Source organism: Clarias gariepinus, chromosome 2, assembly GCF_024256425.1.
Source record: "Clarias gariepinus isolate MV-2021 ecotype Netherlands chromosome 2, CGAR_prim_01v2, whole genome shotgun sequence".
NCBI lineage: Eukaryota > Metazoa > Chordata > Actinopteri > Siluriformes > Clariidae > Clarias > Clarias gariepinus.
In genome coordinates, this window is record NC_071101.1 from 38,873,385 (window position 1) to 38,887,500 (window position 14,116).

General features: G+C 39.0%; 1 protein-coding gene across 6 annotated transcripts in view; it reads left to right on the forward strand.

Annotated features, from left to right (window-relative positions):
- The window catches only part of sash1a (SAM and SH3 domain containing 1a), a 279,865-nt gene that overhangs the window by 216,921 nt on the left and 48,828 nt on the right, over positions 1–14,116 (forward strand). Inside the window, exon 1 of one of the 6 annotated variants that reach the window (XM_053491099.1) lies at positions 7,294–7,671. The exons of 4 other annotated variants lie outside the window; for them this stretch is intronic. In XM_053491099.1, coding sequence (XP_053347074.1) covers positions 7,579–7,671 — 93 coding nt within the window. In that variant the 5' untranslated portion in view covers positions 7,294–7,578. Of the gene's footprint in view, positions 1–7,293; positions 7,672–8,704; positions 8,843–14,116 lie in introns of those variants that run through there. One more of the 6 variants, XM_053491101.1, reaches the window with a different exon arrangement.

The following is a 14,116-nucleotide window of genomic DNA, read 5'->3' on the forward strand; positions in this document are numbered from 1 at the left end:
TACCTTCTCTGTACTTCTCCGCCAGCATCCTCAAAGCAAATACTGCATCTGATGTACTCTTTCTAGGCATAAAACCATATTGCTGCTCACAAATGCTCACCTCTGCCCTTAACCTAGCTTCCACTACTCTTTCCCACAGCTTCATTGTCTGGCTCATTAGCTTTATACCTCTATAATTGCACATCTCCCTTGTTCTTAAAAATTGGCACCAATACACTTCTCCTCCATTCCCCTGGAATCCTCTCACTCTCCAAGATCTTGTTAAACAAACTTGTCAGAAACTCTACTGCCACCTCTCCTAAGCACTTCCATACCTCCACAGGTATGTCATCAGGACCAACAACCTTTCCACTCTTCATCCTCTTTAACGCCCTTCTCACCTCACTTCTACTAATATTTGTTACTTCCTGTTCCACAACAGTCACCTCTTCTACTCTTTGTTCTCTTTCGTTTTCCTCATTCATCAACTCCTTAAAGTACTCCTTCCATCTTCCCATCACCCTCCTGGCATCTGTCAGTACATTTCCATCTCTATCTTTAATCACTCTAATCTGCTCCAACCTTAATGTCCAATCTAGCATACAAGTCCTCATATGCTCTTTGTTTGGCCTTTGCCACCTCTACCTTCACCTTACTCTGCATCTCCCTGTACTCCTGTCTACTCTCTTCAGTCCTCTCAGTGTCCCACTTCTTCTTAGCTAGCCTCTTTCCCTGTATACACTCCTGGACTTCCTCATTCCACCACCAAGTCTCCTTGTCCACTTTCCCCTTACCTGATGATACACCAAGTACCCTCCTACCTGTCTCCCTGTTCACATTGGCTGTAGTTGTCCAGTCAACTAAAAGAACATCCTGACCACCCATAGCCTGTCTCAACTCCTCCCTAAAGACTTCACAACATTCTTCCTTTCTCAGCTTCCACCACTTTGTCCTCTGCTCTGCCTTTGTCCTCTTCGCCTTCCTCACCACCAGGGTTATTTTACACACCACCATTCTGTGTTGTCTGGCTACACTCTCGCCTACCAACACTTTGCAGTCACTGATCTCTTTCAGATTACACCGTAACGTACAACGTACCGACTCTCACTTTCTAATTACATGATTAATCAGATGCCGTCATTCTACTCAACAGTGTACTAACAAGACAGCACAAAATAAATAATGCTATTGCACCATTAGATTTCAACCCTTGTATTTTAACCAAAATGTAAAAAATATTGTCATTTAATATATGAAAAAAAAATGACTTTTATTATTATTTTTTTTTATTCAGTTCGCAAAATTATAATAAAAAATTTCCACTTTTTCTTCAAGCGTGCGCAGCCACTATACAGTTTTTTGCCTCTACTTCCACAATCACCCTGATCTCATGAAAGTCTTAAGGAACCAGAGACATCTTGATGCACTGATTACTGTCCATACCCCTTCTGCCCAGACATAACAGACTCTGACTGTATACTGTGTGTTTGTGTGTGTGCAGTAACAAAGCATCTCAGTTCACCGTAACCGAGATAAGTGACTGCACCATGTCTGGTCCTGTGAGTTTACAAGTCAGGAATCGTACCATAAAATAATACTTATAATGAAAAGACAATGATATGAGCGAAAAAGCAGCCTGGTTTCAGTACAGTCTGACCTCACTGAAGCATACAGTCGAGGAAAGAAGGGATTGTGTTACAAGTCTATCTGTTTATGTAGCTGCAGTGCCTACACAGTTTATAGGAAACATCCGCGCTTGGTTCAAATGATTTGCAGACTTTAGTAAAGTTGGTACAGTAACTCGTGTACAAAGTAGTATAACGTTATCAGATACTGCTCGTTTGTATTTAGTAACGCCCACAAAACTCCATAAAAGCGGAAGTGCATTGAATACCAAGAGCACAAACTGAGCAGTCAGAGTAAAGAAAGGCAAACTCTTTAGACTCACTCTTTACCAATAACTACTGTATAATATTATAAATAATATGACTATATTTATATGACTCAAGTATATTACTTTTATACAAAAGATTCTGATTTGTTTATTTATTTAACCAGTTATTTTGCTCCAACTTGCAACTTTGTTGTACTTGCAACTTTCATGCTAATACCCCTGTCAAAGGCAGCTCTTTAGCTAACTGCATTGCATTCTGGGAACTTTAAAAGGATGAGTCAGGCCTGACTCATTATTCAACATTTAAAACACTTCAATAAATGTATTTTTTAAACATTTTTTTTTTATCATCAATCGGTCCACAGCCCCTAGTCAATCACACCGCGACATTGCACACATTGACGTGACACAGCCGCTTATTTTCCTCCACTTTAATATGTTCTATGCTAGTCTATCTTGGCTGTCTCTCCTTCTTCATCTTCCACGTCTCCGCTGCGGTTCGACCCGAACAGAACCGCCGCTCAGAACTGGGCTAAAATGGTCCGTCCACTGAGCTAGCCCCTCAGCAGAATAGCAATCAGGGCTTTCCAAGAGAGCCACTGTGTGTGTATCAGCAAGACCTGCAGGTGCAGAGACGACACAGAGACACACAGAGAGAGATGAACTAATGCATATGAAACAAGCGAAGAAGAAAAGAAGAAGCAGCCTGAGGAAAAAAAATAAAAGGAATGTTTATTATATATATTTATAAATTTTATAATTTTTATTTTTTTAGTTCTGGCTTCAATTGACTGGAAAAGGAAGATATGCAGTACACACGTGTGGTCAGGTAGCAGCAGGTTCATGCTTTGAGCAGCTAAATTCCCCATGACCTCACCACATACCTTAAAATAAGTCACATTATGTCTTGTGAAATGGATTTTCCGTGTTTTAATGCTGGACAGACGGACGTATTTATAAGGGGGGGATTAGTTCCAGATGTGGAAGCTCTTTTGTTTTCGCAAATACAGTTATGCATCTGTAAGAATATGTGAGTGTACATGCACTTACTGGCCTAATTTTGAGTCAAATTCGACATTTCTTTCCTTTATTCTAAATGATCTTGAATTCTTCGGGCTTATCCTGTCTGGGGAGAGTGTGTGTGTAATTAGTGAGCAAGGAACACAAGCAAACACAAACACATTCCCGTGCACACTTAGGATCAAGGGCCCGTCTTAAACTGAGCATTGACCTTTGTGTGTCAACTGGGCAGGAGGGGCAAGACCTCATTGTTGCCTTATCTTTAACAACCCACAGGGTAGACTGTATTCAAACAGTTAAACAAAAAAAATCGTAAGGCCACGTTTATCAGATTGCTTCAGGTTTGTTGTCTGCGAGGTGAGACATCCAGAGCTTTTCCTTGTTTACTGCACAAAGGGTTCCGATACACCCCTGACTTCTGATGACCCCGAAGAAAGAGGTCTGTTTGAGAAGCATTTCACCACATTAGGAGGCATGTGCGGGGTTAACCGCCAGACGTTCCAGCCTTGAATCAAACACATGTACACATGCACATGTGCAAGTCTGTTGAGCAGCTGTTGCCCAAGCTCGGATTCGTAGGCGCTGTTGTGCTCCGCTTGTGCTTCGGAGCTGCGCGAGAATCGGGAGTGGATCATGCGATCCAGAGATTGAAATGATCACCTGATCTAACCGAAGGCAGGTGAAAATATACAGTACGTATCCTATAGTCTGTATATGATATTGTGCGATTGAAAAGTTTGGACTTTGAGAGATAAACTCGTGTGTGTGTGTTTAAAATTCCCTGTCCTAAGTGTGACCAATGAGAAATTCGCTCCACCTCTCAGATTCTCACTTTCTCCTTATCCATCCTATTTTCCATCTCTTTGTTTTCTTTCTTTCTCTCTCTCTCTCTCTCTCTCTCTCTCGTGCATTTCTGCCATGAGACTGCACAGCTGTTGGTGCTTAACGGAATGTTTTTCTGGCAACGGAGAACGAACGACAGAGACACACAGAAGCATGGTTTCTTCATCACAGTAACCAAGCATAACAACAGAACTCACTCACTCACTCACTTCTCTTGTCTTTATTCGGTCAATCGTACATCGTGCCCCGTAGATACCAAGCTGAGCATGGTACATTTGATTTCGTTTCATCATGTGCAACGTTTTTTTATTATTATTATTATTACTGTCACCTCAAGTTATGCGTATAACTCTGGGTCTACGGATTTAAATAAGCGAACCAAGATTCAGAAAGATGGGCCCATTTCTGTAGTTGCGTAATGCCCCAAGTCCCTTTCTGTATAAAAGTCAATTCGCTTCGACGTAATCGTGATGCAGGATATTCTTCCTCTTATGCTCGCTCTCTCACCCTGTCTTTCCTGGTCACATTGGGTGTAGTGCATCCGGAGCCTCTCTCTGGAACACTGCACATGAGGTAGAACGTACTCCGGATGTAACACCGGTGCATTTTGCAAATGTCTATTCACACAAAGTTTATATGCTGGTTTGTATTTTTTGGGGGGAAATGGGATGAAACTGGAGAACCCAGAAGAAACCTACACAGTGAAAGACTGTAAAAGGAACTAGTGCCCTTGATCAAACTTGAAACCTGCGAGGTAACGATGCTATCCTCATATGTGTACTCTGATGTGCAGGACATGTACATTACACCTTAGATTAACTTCCGTCTCAAATGATTCAAGTGGATAAGTGTAACGCGTAGTCACTCACACACACAGTCACTCTCTAGAACACTGCACATGCGGTAGAACGCACTGTGGATATGACACCACATGTCCACATGTTTATTACATTAGATTTATGCTGCTCAGATAATTCCGTATCAAGTGCAGACATTTTCGAGTGGCACAACAGAAACGCATTATGGTGTTACATTATCAAAAATCAAGCATGTTAAAAGGCTCTGATCTTTCTTTTTATCCAAACTCTGTGAGTTAATTCATTCTCAAACCCCACTCATTACACATTCTTACACCAGTCTCAAAACGCAAATTTCCATTAGAAGCCCTGCATGCGTGGGTCAACCCACGCGCTCAGTGTCAAGTTAAGTTTTGAGACTTTGGAGGCATTTAAGGACGTAAAAAACATCACTGGTAAATGCTAAACACTTGTATTTGAAGTTAGTTGGGTATTCTTTAAATGCTGCGTTTGGTTTTAAAGTGAGAATATTAATGAGTACTAATTAATAATTAAACTTTTTTAAAATAACTTAATAACTAAATCATTTTATAGTTAAATATTATGTGATAATGGTATTAGTATTTACCCTTTAAATGCATGTGACCACTGTCTTTCTAGTGCCCCTAGACAGCGACCGCGCACGTGTGCGAAAGGTTTAAAATTTTACCAAAATCTGGAAAAATCGAATATCAAATTGTGATAATTATAAAATGGTGATATTTATAGAATCACAACTTTTATCAAATCGACACAAAGGTATCGTATTGGGAGGTGATGGTGGATCCCAAACCTGAGTACCTGGAGGAAACCCATCAAGCACGGGGAGAACTTGCAAACTCTGTGCATACAGACCCGAGGTGGATAAGGTGGACCCTGGAACTCAGAGTTAGGGTGGAAAACGACTTAAACTGTTCGCTAGCAAAAATAAAACAACAAACAGCAATAAAATACATTGTATCTATAAAGACAAACAACTATAAGACAAATCAATATATTTGTCAATATGTAATGCACCTGGATAAGGTAGAAATGTTCAAAAAGTTACTATTACACTATTACTAGTTACTAGTTATAAGGTGCCATCATTTAACTTAGTACTACTACACATTAATAATAATAATTTTCAACAATAACTACTTCAAGTACTACTAGTACTACTACTACTAATAATAATAATAACAGTGCTACTATTTCTTCTATCACTAACACAAGTACTACTTTTATTAATTACAGATATTACTACTACATATATTATTATCATTATTATAATTATTATTATTTATCATTATTATTAATGAAGTAATAGAAGTACTAGTGTTAGTAGTGAAAATAAAAAAGTAGCACTGATGTTATTATTATTATTATTATTATATAATCTCAGTGCTACTATTTCTACTTTCACTGGTGCTATTACTATCAGTAATACTATTCCTATCATATACTATAATTACTTTTAACACTATTACTACTAATATTAACACTAACTACTGCTACTACTACAGATATTCCTAATAATAATATCTGTAGCACTAGCTGTACTGTATTATTAATATTAGTAGTGCAAGTGTTAGTGATAATAAAATAGTAGCACTTATTATTATTATTATCCATAATAGTACTGTACTTACATTACTAATAATAGTGTTAGTAGTGATAGTAGAAATTGTAGCACTATTTCTTTCTATCACTACTAACACTATTATTGAGTAATACAATAATAATAATAATAATTTCTACTGTCTACTATCACTAGTAACACTAGTACTATTATTATTAATGCAATTACTATTACACGTTATAATAATAATAATAATAATAATAATAATAAGTTAGTGCTACTATTATTCATAATATTCAATTTACAACAAATACTACTACTACTACAGATCATTATAATAATAATAATACTGTTATTATAATAATAATAATAATAACGTCAGTACTACTATTTTACTAACACTAGAACTACTATTAATATTGCAACTACTACAGATGATAATAATAATAATTATAATAATACAATGGTTGTTCAAGTCAAACCAGGACTTTTGATTGACCAGGACACGAACTTAAACTGTTTGCTTCCAACCTGATCTCTACCAAAGCACACTTTCCTTCCCTTCACATTGCTTGCTTTTTCTGCACATCACCCATTTACAACCCCTTTGTAAATAATCGGGACAACATGACGTCACACTGTTTTTTTTTTTTCATCTTTCTCACACGCTTATTTATTTTAGGGGATAAATGTCACTTTGTTCCATTGTACTAACACGCACCGAGATGGTGTAAGGGCCAGGGAAGTGGCACAATAGGCCACCTTTAAAGAAAGAAAGAAAAAATGTCCGTAAAGTTTAGTGCTGCGCTGCTTTGTTGCTCTGCCTCCCCGCGCCTCTCTCTCTCTCTCTGTGTGTGTGTGTGTGTGTGTGTGTGTGTTATGGAGTCGGGCGAGTCCATTCCGTGTCCGAGGGGAGCGCGAGAAGTTTCAGTTAAACCCCACCACAGAAGAAGACGTTAGTTTAACGGTTTTGTTTGGAATGTTTGTTTGTTCTTTTTCTTGTAGATTGATACTGTGTAAAGCTTTGTACCTTTAACTTCAAAATGTAAAAAAAGTACCATGACGGTTGAGAACGTTGTGTGTATATAAAAGCGCCCCCCCGCCTGAGGTGTGGAGTTTGGTTCGCTCCAGCGGGACACAGCGGATCAGAGACGCTCAGCTCGGCGACTCCGGAGTGTCAAAGTCGCGCTGAAACTCTTTCTCACCCGCGCGCGCTCATGGAAAACAACCGGGAACTAATGGAACCTCGCGGACTCGATCCTGGATTTGGATTTGGATTTTTATCAGTTTATAATAATAATAATAATACGCTTGTGACGCGCGTGCAGACTTTTGTGCGTAAAAACTGTTAAACTTTTTTTTTCTTCTTTGTAGCGAGAATTTTGTTTCATACAGATCGAAATTAATTAGTGAATTAATTAAGAGTTAATTGCTTTCACGTGGCCATGGAAGCGGATCAGGGCTCTCCTCCGGCTGGGGCTCAGGCTGGCGTGGAGGACAGCTTCTCCCAGCTCTGGGCGGACGTGATGGGGATGTTGGTGAGTGTTTTTGTGCATGCGTGACTTAGTGTGTGTGTGTGTGTGTGTGTGTGAGAGAGAGAGAGAGAGAGAGAGAGTGTCCACACACTGACATGGGGGAGGGGGTACGACAGGAAGGTAACAAGCAAACTTCTATAGTGTCGAAGCTCCTATAGAGGGGGGGTCATTGTTGAGGCTGTGCATATCAATCAGGGCTGCACATTACATTACAGTACACTACATTACATTACACTACATTACATTACATTACACTACACTACATTACATTACAGTACATGCATGGGCTTTTTTTGTTTCCATTCCTTGAACTGTTCCTCTTCACTTGCACGACATGCAGCCTGTGGATGAGTGGAATGAGGATTTGGTGGAGATGATGCATTGTGCTGGAGTTACAGTACGGTGTGAAGTTTGTGTGTGTGTGTGTGGACAGAGAGAGAGAGAGAAAGAGAGTATGTGATGAGCTAAGGGAAGAGCAGTTACAACAAACTCCTTCAAAGCAGCTAGATTTTCAAATATCTGAAACATCAAACAACAATGATGTACAATGTATCTATTTAAAATACCAAAAAAATAAACAAACAAAAAATAAATATGTAATACACATGGATAAGGTGGAAATGTTTAAAAAGCGTGAAGGTACTAGTTAAAATGTGACATGATGTCTCACTACTACCAAACATTAATAATAAACATTTTCAGCAATTATTACTCATATCAGTGCTACTATTTCTACAATCACTACTAATACCAATACTACTATTATTAATACAAATACTGCTAAAGATTATTATCATATGCTATTATTATTATTATTATTATTGTATAACAGTGCTACTATTTCTACTGTCACTAGTACTACTATTATTAATGCAGTTACTGCTTCAAATTACTATAATAATAGTAATAATAATATTAATGCAGTCAAATCAGGACGTATGATTGAACAAAACATTCATTAGTTATGAAGGTAAAAACTCCCCTTATCTCTCAATATAATCTCTAAAGTTTTCTCAGTACCCCGAGCCATGATTAGCCTGCTTCAAATCTGAGACACTGGAACGTCTTTAATGGCCCAAACATGTGGAAATAGCTTGGAGCAAGATCAGGACTGTACGGGGGATGTGGCAAAACTCCCAGCCCCCAGAGTTCCTGTAATGTGCAAGTGGTGTTGGTGAGTGATTGTGTGTACAGTTCCTACAGACAGATGCATCTCTTCTGTAATATACAATTTGTCAGTCGATTTTCAAGGATCAGGAATTCCACTTAATGAATGTTCATGGAAACGACTGCAGCAGGCTTCGAGCCACCTCGACTGGTATTGTCATTGGTATGAGGCGTACGGGCTTCTTTAAAACGTTTGCACCATGTACATGTTTTACTGCGGCTAAAAGTCTTTTGGTAATGGCAACTAATTTTACATCTTCACTCGCAAGAAATTTTATTGAGTCCCGGTTTAATTTGAACGCCTCTTGTAATAATAATCTAACAACTACTATTCCCACTACAACTTCTACTCTTGCTACAACTGTTATTACTACTAATATTCCTATTGCTACTATTACTAATACTGCTATTAATACTTCCAATACTACTACTACCAATAATAAAAATAATATTAATAATAGCGACAGTAGCAACACAAGATCTATTGATGATACCATTACAGTCTATAATAATTTAATCATTATTATACTGATATGCTTAACTCCTGTTTCAGTCTTGAGCGTAAGAGGTCAAATCATTTGTCTGTGCAATTAAGCTGTAAATCTATCATGCAGCAGTGCTGCTATTTACTGTCTCACGCATTCCAAATCTTGGAGGTTTCGACAGCATGTGCACACGGAGTGTGTACACAGAGTTGATTCCTGCATTGTGTGATTTAGAGATGTTTAAAATTTCCGCCAGTATGAACGAATTAAATAAGATCCTGAGCTAATCCCTGTCCTTTTCATCAGTAAAGGCTCCATAAGCGGCCTAATAAACACAGGAAGCCATTTGTCCCTGCACACAGCTTATTTACACTTCAACCAGAGTTGAAAAGCGCGAACGACACCGCCGCTTTTACCATTTTGAAGAGTAAGGAGCTAATATGGCGTCTGTGTGTTGCAGAAGCTTCTCAAAGTTTTGCTAATCAGCCATTCAGAAACATGATATTCGTGCTGCGACTAGCGGTAAACTATTCCTTTGCAGAATTTTAATAACCTAGCGCTACTACAAGACTCTTAATAAAATGATACTAGAGATGGGAATCACCAGGGATCACCTGATCTGATTTCACGATACCCATTTGATCTTTATTGTGAGTCTGTAAGCGTTACGATTTTGTAAATGTCCTGATTTGATATGTTCCATGGGATGCCGATGTGTGAACAGTTTAGAGTGCCACCTGCAGAATTATGGAGGAACTGCAACATTTTACCGCCTCAAATGCAAACACACAGTATATGAATAAAAAAAAGGAATTAAAAAAAAAATCATGATGCGTAACTGAATTGTTCCCCAATCACTACCACCATCACTACAATATTAATACTGATATACAAGCTAATCCTGCCAAGTTCTAATAAGATACACAGGAAGTCCAGGAACGTGATGATCTACTGTACGTTTTGATTAGCTCAGCATACATTTTGTACATGACTCAGTGTTGTTTGGTTTAATTCCATCCAGACTGCAGGGCGAAATAAACACCACTTTGTCTCACTAGCTGATTCATGGTTAATTTCTTGTTTCCATGATATCAGTTCATTGCCACTGTATAGCCGACTGACCTTGACGTGACATCAAGCGAAATGGCGTCTTGATGAAAACATGTCTTAAAGAAAAGCAAAACAATTTGGTGTTTGTGAATGAAGTAAAACAAGTAACTGATGTCCAACTCTGGGTAATGCACACGCTCCGTGACTTCTCATAGACTCATTTGTTTGAGCGAAAACGTGTTCATTTTCAACTCGGACGCAGAAATGTTTTCTAATAGGGCAGGAAATAGGACCACAAGTGTACGAATGTTTGATGATCAGAGTCACATAGTGTTTCATACAGTCAGAGATGTTGTGCCCATTAAACCCCTTTGACTGGAGGGGGCACGTGGGCATTGGAGGCTCGGATTCAGTTCCTAACAGCAGCCAAAAGACTAACAACAACAACAACAAGTGGAGGGGGCGTGTGTCTCCTCAAATTATTCAAATCATACAATTACATTTTTTTTATTAGGTGTTTTAATTAGCCTTACTAATAAAATTGTTAAGCCCAACATGCTTGTGTATGTTTATATCCTCATTTGAAATCTGAGGAAGCGGAGGTCGTGTTAACCGCGGCGCAAGGTTCAAATAACTAATCTCAAACAAATAAATTTAAAATAAGCGATCTTGGTGTCAGTTTGGCGATACCTGATTTGGCTCACAAGAAAATCGCGATATGGAACTGAATAGTTTTTTTCCATCTCTAGTGACCGTCTCATCAGTGATTAACATTAGTGTTAGCTTGTTGCCCTTTGCCATCATTAAGTTGTTTTGTCAATGGAATTAACACCTCAGAATAAATAATAGATTCATATATTGAATTTGGAACACACACACACACACACACACACACACACACTGTGATGGACTATAATGGAACAAGTTCCTGTACTCTACACCATTTTCATTAAATGTGCTTTTTTTAATACAATTTATTTGTCATATTTTATTATTATTAGCAGTTTGTTTTTTTGCCCATTAAGTTTGAATATAAGTATTCCTGTAATCAGGTCTTGTCTTTCATTTTAAACGTGTTTCTAATTCTCTGCATTCCTTCGCTCAGACGGTTCGTCATTCTGTCTCCACCCCAGACGCAGAAGTGACACAGGTTCCCCCTCAGCGTGTCTCTTGTGATTTTAAGAAGGACCGAAACAACCCAGGCATTTCTCCCTCTTCTAGCGTGCATAAATCATTTCAGTTGCCATAGCACAATGAATCTTCTGGCAAACAAACAGGCTGCTCTAAATATATATTCAGCTGCGACGCACTTCAGTGCTTTTCAATAGGATCACAGAACTGCGTGCCCTTTTGAGTGTGACTGTTTTGAAAAAGATGATTATATTTTGACTGGGTCGGGAGCTTTGCTTGTGCATGGAGGCTGGATAGCGACATGCCCGAGCAGCAAGCTTTGGAGTGTTACATGCTGTGTGTGTGTGTGTGTGTGTGTATACAGTATATATATATATTTATATATTTGGGAAACTCTCTGATCCTCCCAGGTTTGACCAAATGAAAGAAGTGGCACATGGCCAGGGTGGCTTTAGTTTGGTTCACGAGACAAGTCGAATCACGTTCATGTTAAAAAGATCCTTTAGGGAAATTGTTTTGCCGTCCACATTTTGGTTTAACGGCACAGTCGAGTGATTGTGTTTATGGGATGCTTATTGTAGTTACAAACTCAGCGGCGCTGTTTGTTTGGCTAGGCAGAAACGGAAAGGCAGGATTATTTGTATTATTGTGATCGCACATAATGCCTGGTTTATGCACCTACCAGTTAAAATCTGTGTTTTTCCACATAAGTTGTCCAAGGCTATGTTGAAACTAGCTAGTGTTGGATACAAACACAGCGTAGGTTGATATGTTATGATATATGATATGATTGTAGAAGTCATATGAATATAGCTAGTAAAGTGAAAAAAAAAAAAATCATATAGTTGCTGTTAAAATATAACCAATTAAAAATAGAATCGGGTTGAAACGATTGTTTTACGTCATATTTCTCCATAGCTCATATATTTTTTAACTTACACATTGTATTTTAAGCAGCTTTGCTTGAGTAATTTCTTTGGGATTCTGCAGCTAAAACCACAAGCTGAGGAAAGAATGTGCGTTTTATCATTAATAATTAATGATTGTTCGATTATTAATTGTTTAACAAGAATAAAATTGCTCCTATTGTGCAAATTTGACTTTTACTTAGGCATGATTGGACCTTCAGATTAGTCTGAAATAGAAATTATGAGGGAAGGAAAGCTTTTTCTGTTTTTTTGCATGTTCCCCCTAATGTGACATCACACAATAAGAGCCCTCCCACCCCACCGTGGCTCATCAGTAGCTTTACATATCTTTTACATAGACACTGAAAAACGTTTGGAAAATCAGCAAGGGGTGTCTGAGGGGTATTTCAGCTGGGGTATTAAGACGTACACTTGTGCGAGCCCTGAGACTTATGTTAACTTGTTAAGGAAATAGTAAAACATGGGACCTTTAAGAGAAGTGTGTGAAATTTGCATATCCTAGTCACAAACCAAGTTCGACCACATGCAGAAGTGATACATTTTGTGTACCTGTAACACGCGAACATGTTCCCTCATTACCAAGTTGGCCAGCAATGTCGTAATCTTTCTGACAGTACAGTCCCGGTGTATGCCAGGAGTGCATGATGACCAGAACAACTTCCACTCGGCACGAAGGTTGCATTTCTCCAGGGAAAGAGAGAAAAATTTGGTTTTTGCTTTTGGTGATTTTTGTCGAACTGTAAAAAAACAAAACAAAAAAAACATAAATTAATGTGACAACCAAAAATTATACCTTTTAAACCGCTGACCTAATAATAATAGTGTTTGCAAACATCTTGCAAAACGCTCACGTGAGCCTAGAACGCATCACCAGATGGCTGCATTAAGCAGAAAGACGACATTCCGAGGTTTACCAAATCCTGGCACGGCCCTGGCGGGAATACCTAGCGCCGCGTCCATTTCAGTGTGGTCAGACTATGGCTGTTTTACCGGAAAAAAGCCAGCGCCTTTAAAGCAAGTCTGAGACTTATTGTAATGTTATTGAGGAGAGTGGAAAGAGTGTCCTAAGTTTCCCTAAATGTTTTTTTCCTTGTAAAATTCCATATGAAAGTGACTGGGAGATCCCTGTTTAGAACCACAGGGTGGGGATGACTTCATAGGGCTTGGACGAGGATGTCTATTGTTGTGGAGGAGGCGATTGTACAATGTGTTGTTTGCGTAATACAGTAACAGTTATCGTCGTAGGACGTTCTACAGAGAGAGTAAAAAAGGACAGGAGTTGCCTGTGGCCTGTGGTGGTGGGGGGGGACGGCCCCGTGTCCACTCCTTCAGATGTAGTCATGTAGTCCAGCTAAGCTATGGTGAGAAGTCACGTTCGTCATCACATGATTGCGCCCTTTGCTCATGGTTGCTTAGTGTGTAGAGATACACAGCTACGTTTCCACACAGGATCCGCTGAGTCAGGGTAACATGTACTGAATCTCCCACTCCTTTTCTTTTTTTTTTTTGTTTTTTTTTTGTTTTGAGATTGCAGTTTGTTCTCATTAAGTCCAAGAGCTATTGCACAGACATAACCTTTTTCTTGCACGCTTTAATTTCTCCCATCTGCTCCTTCCTGGTTCTCTCTCCATCCTGCCCTTGCGGATGTCCAAAGGAAGACCCCCGATAAGTGTGGGAGAGCACCTC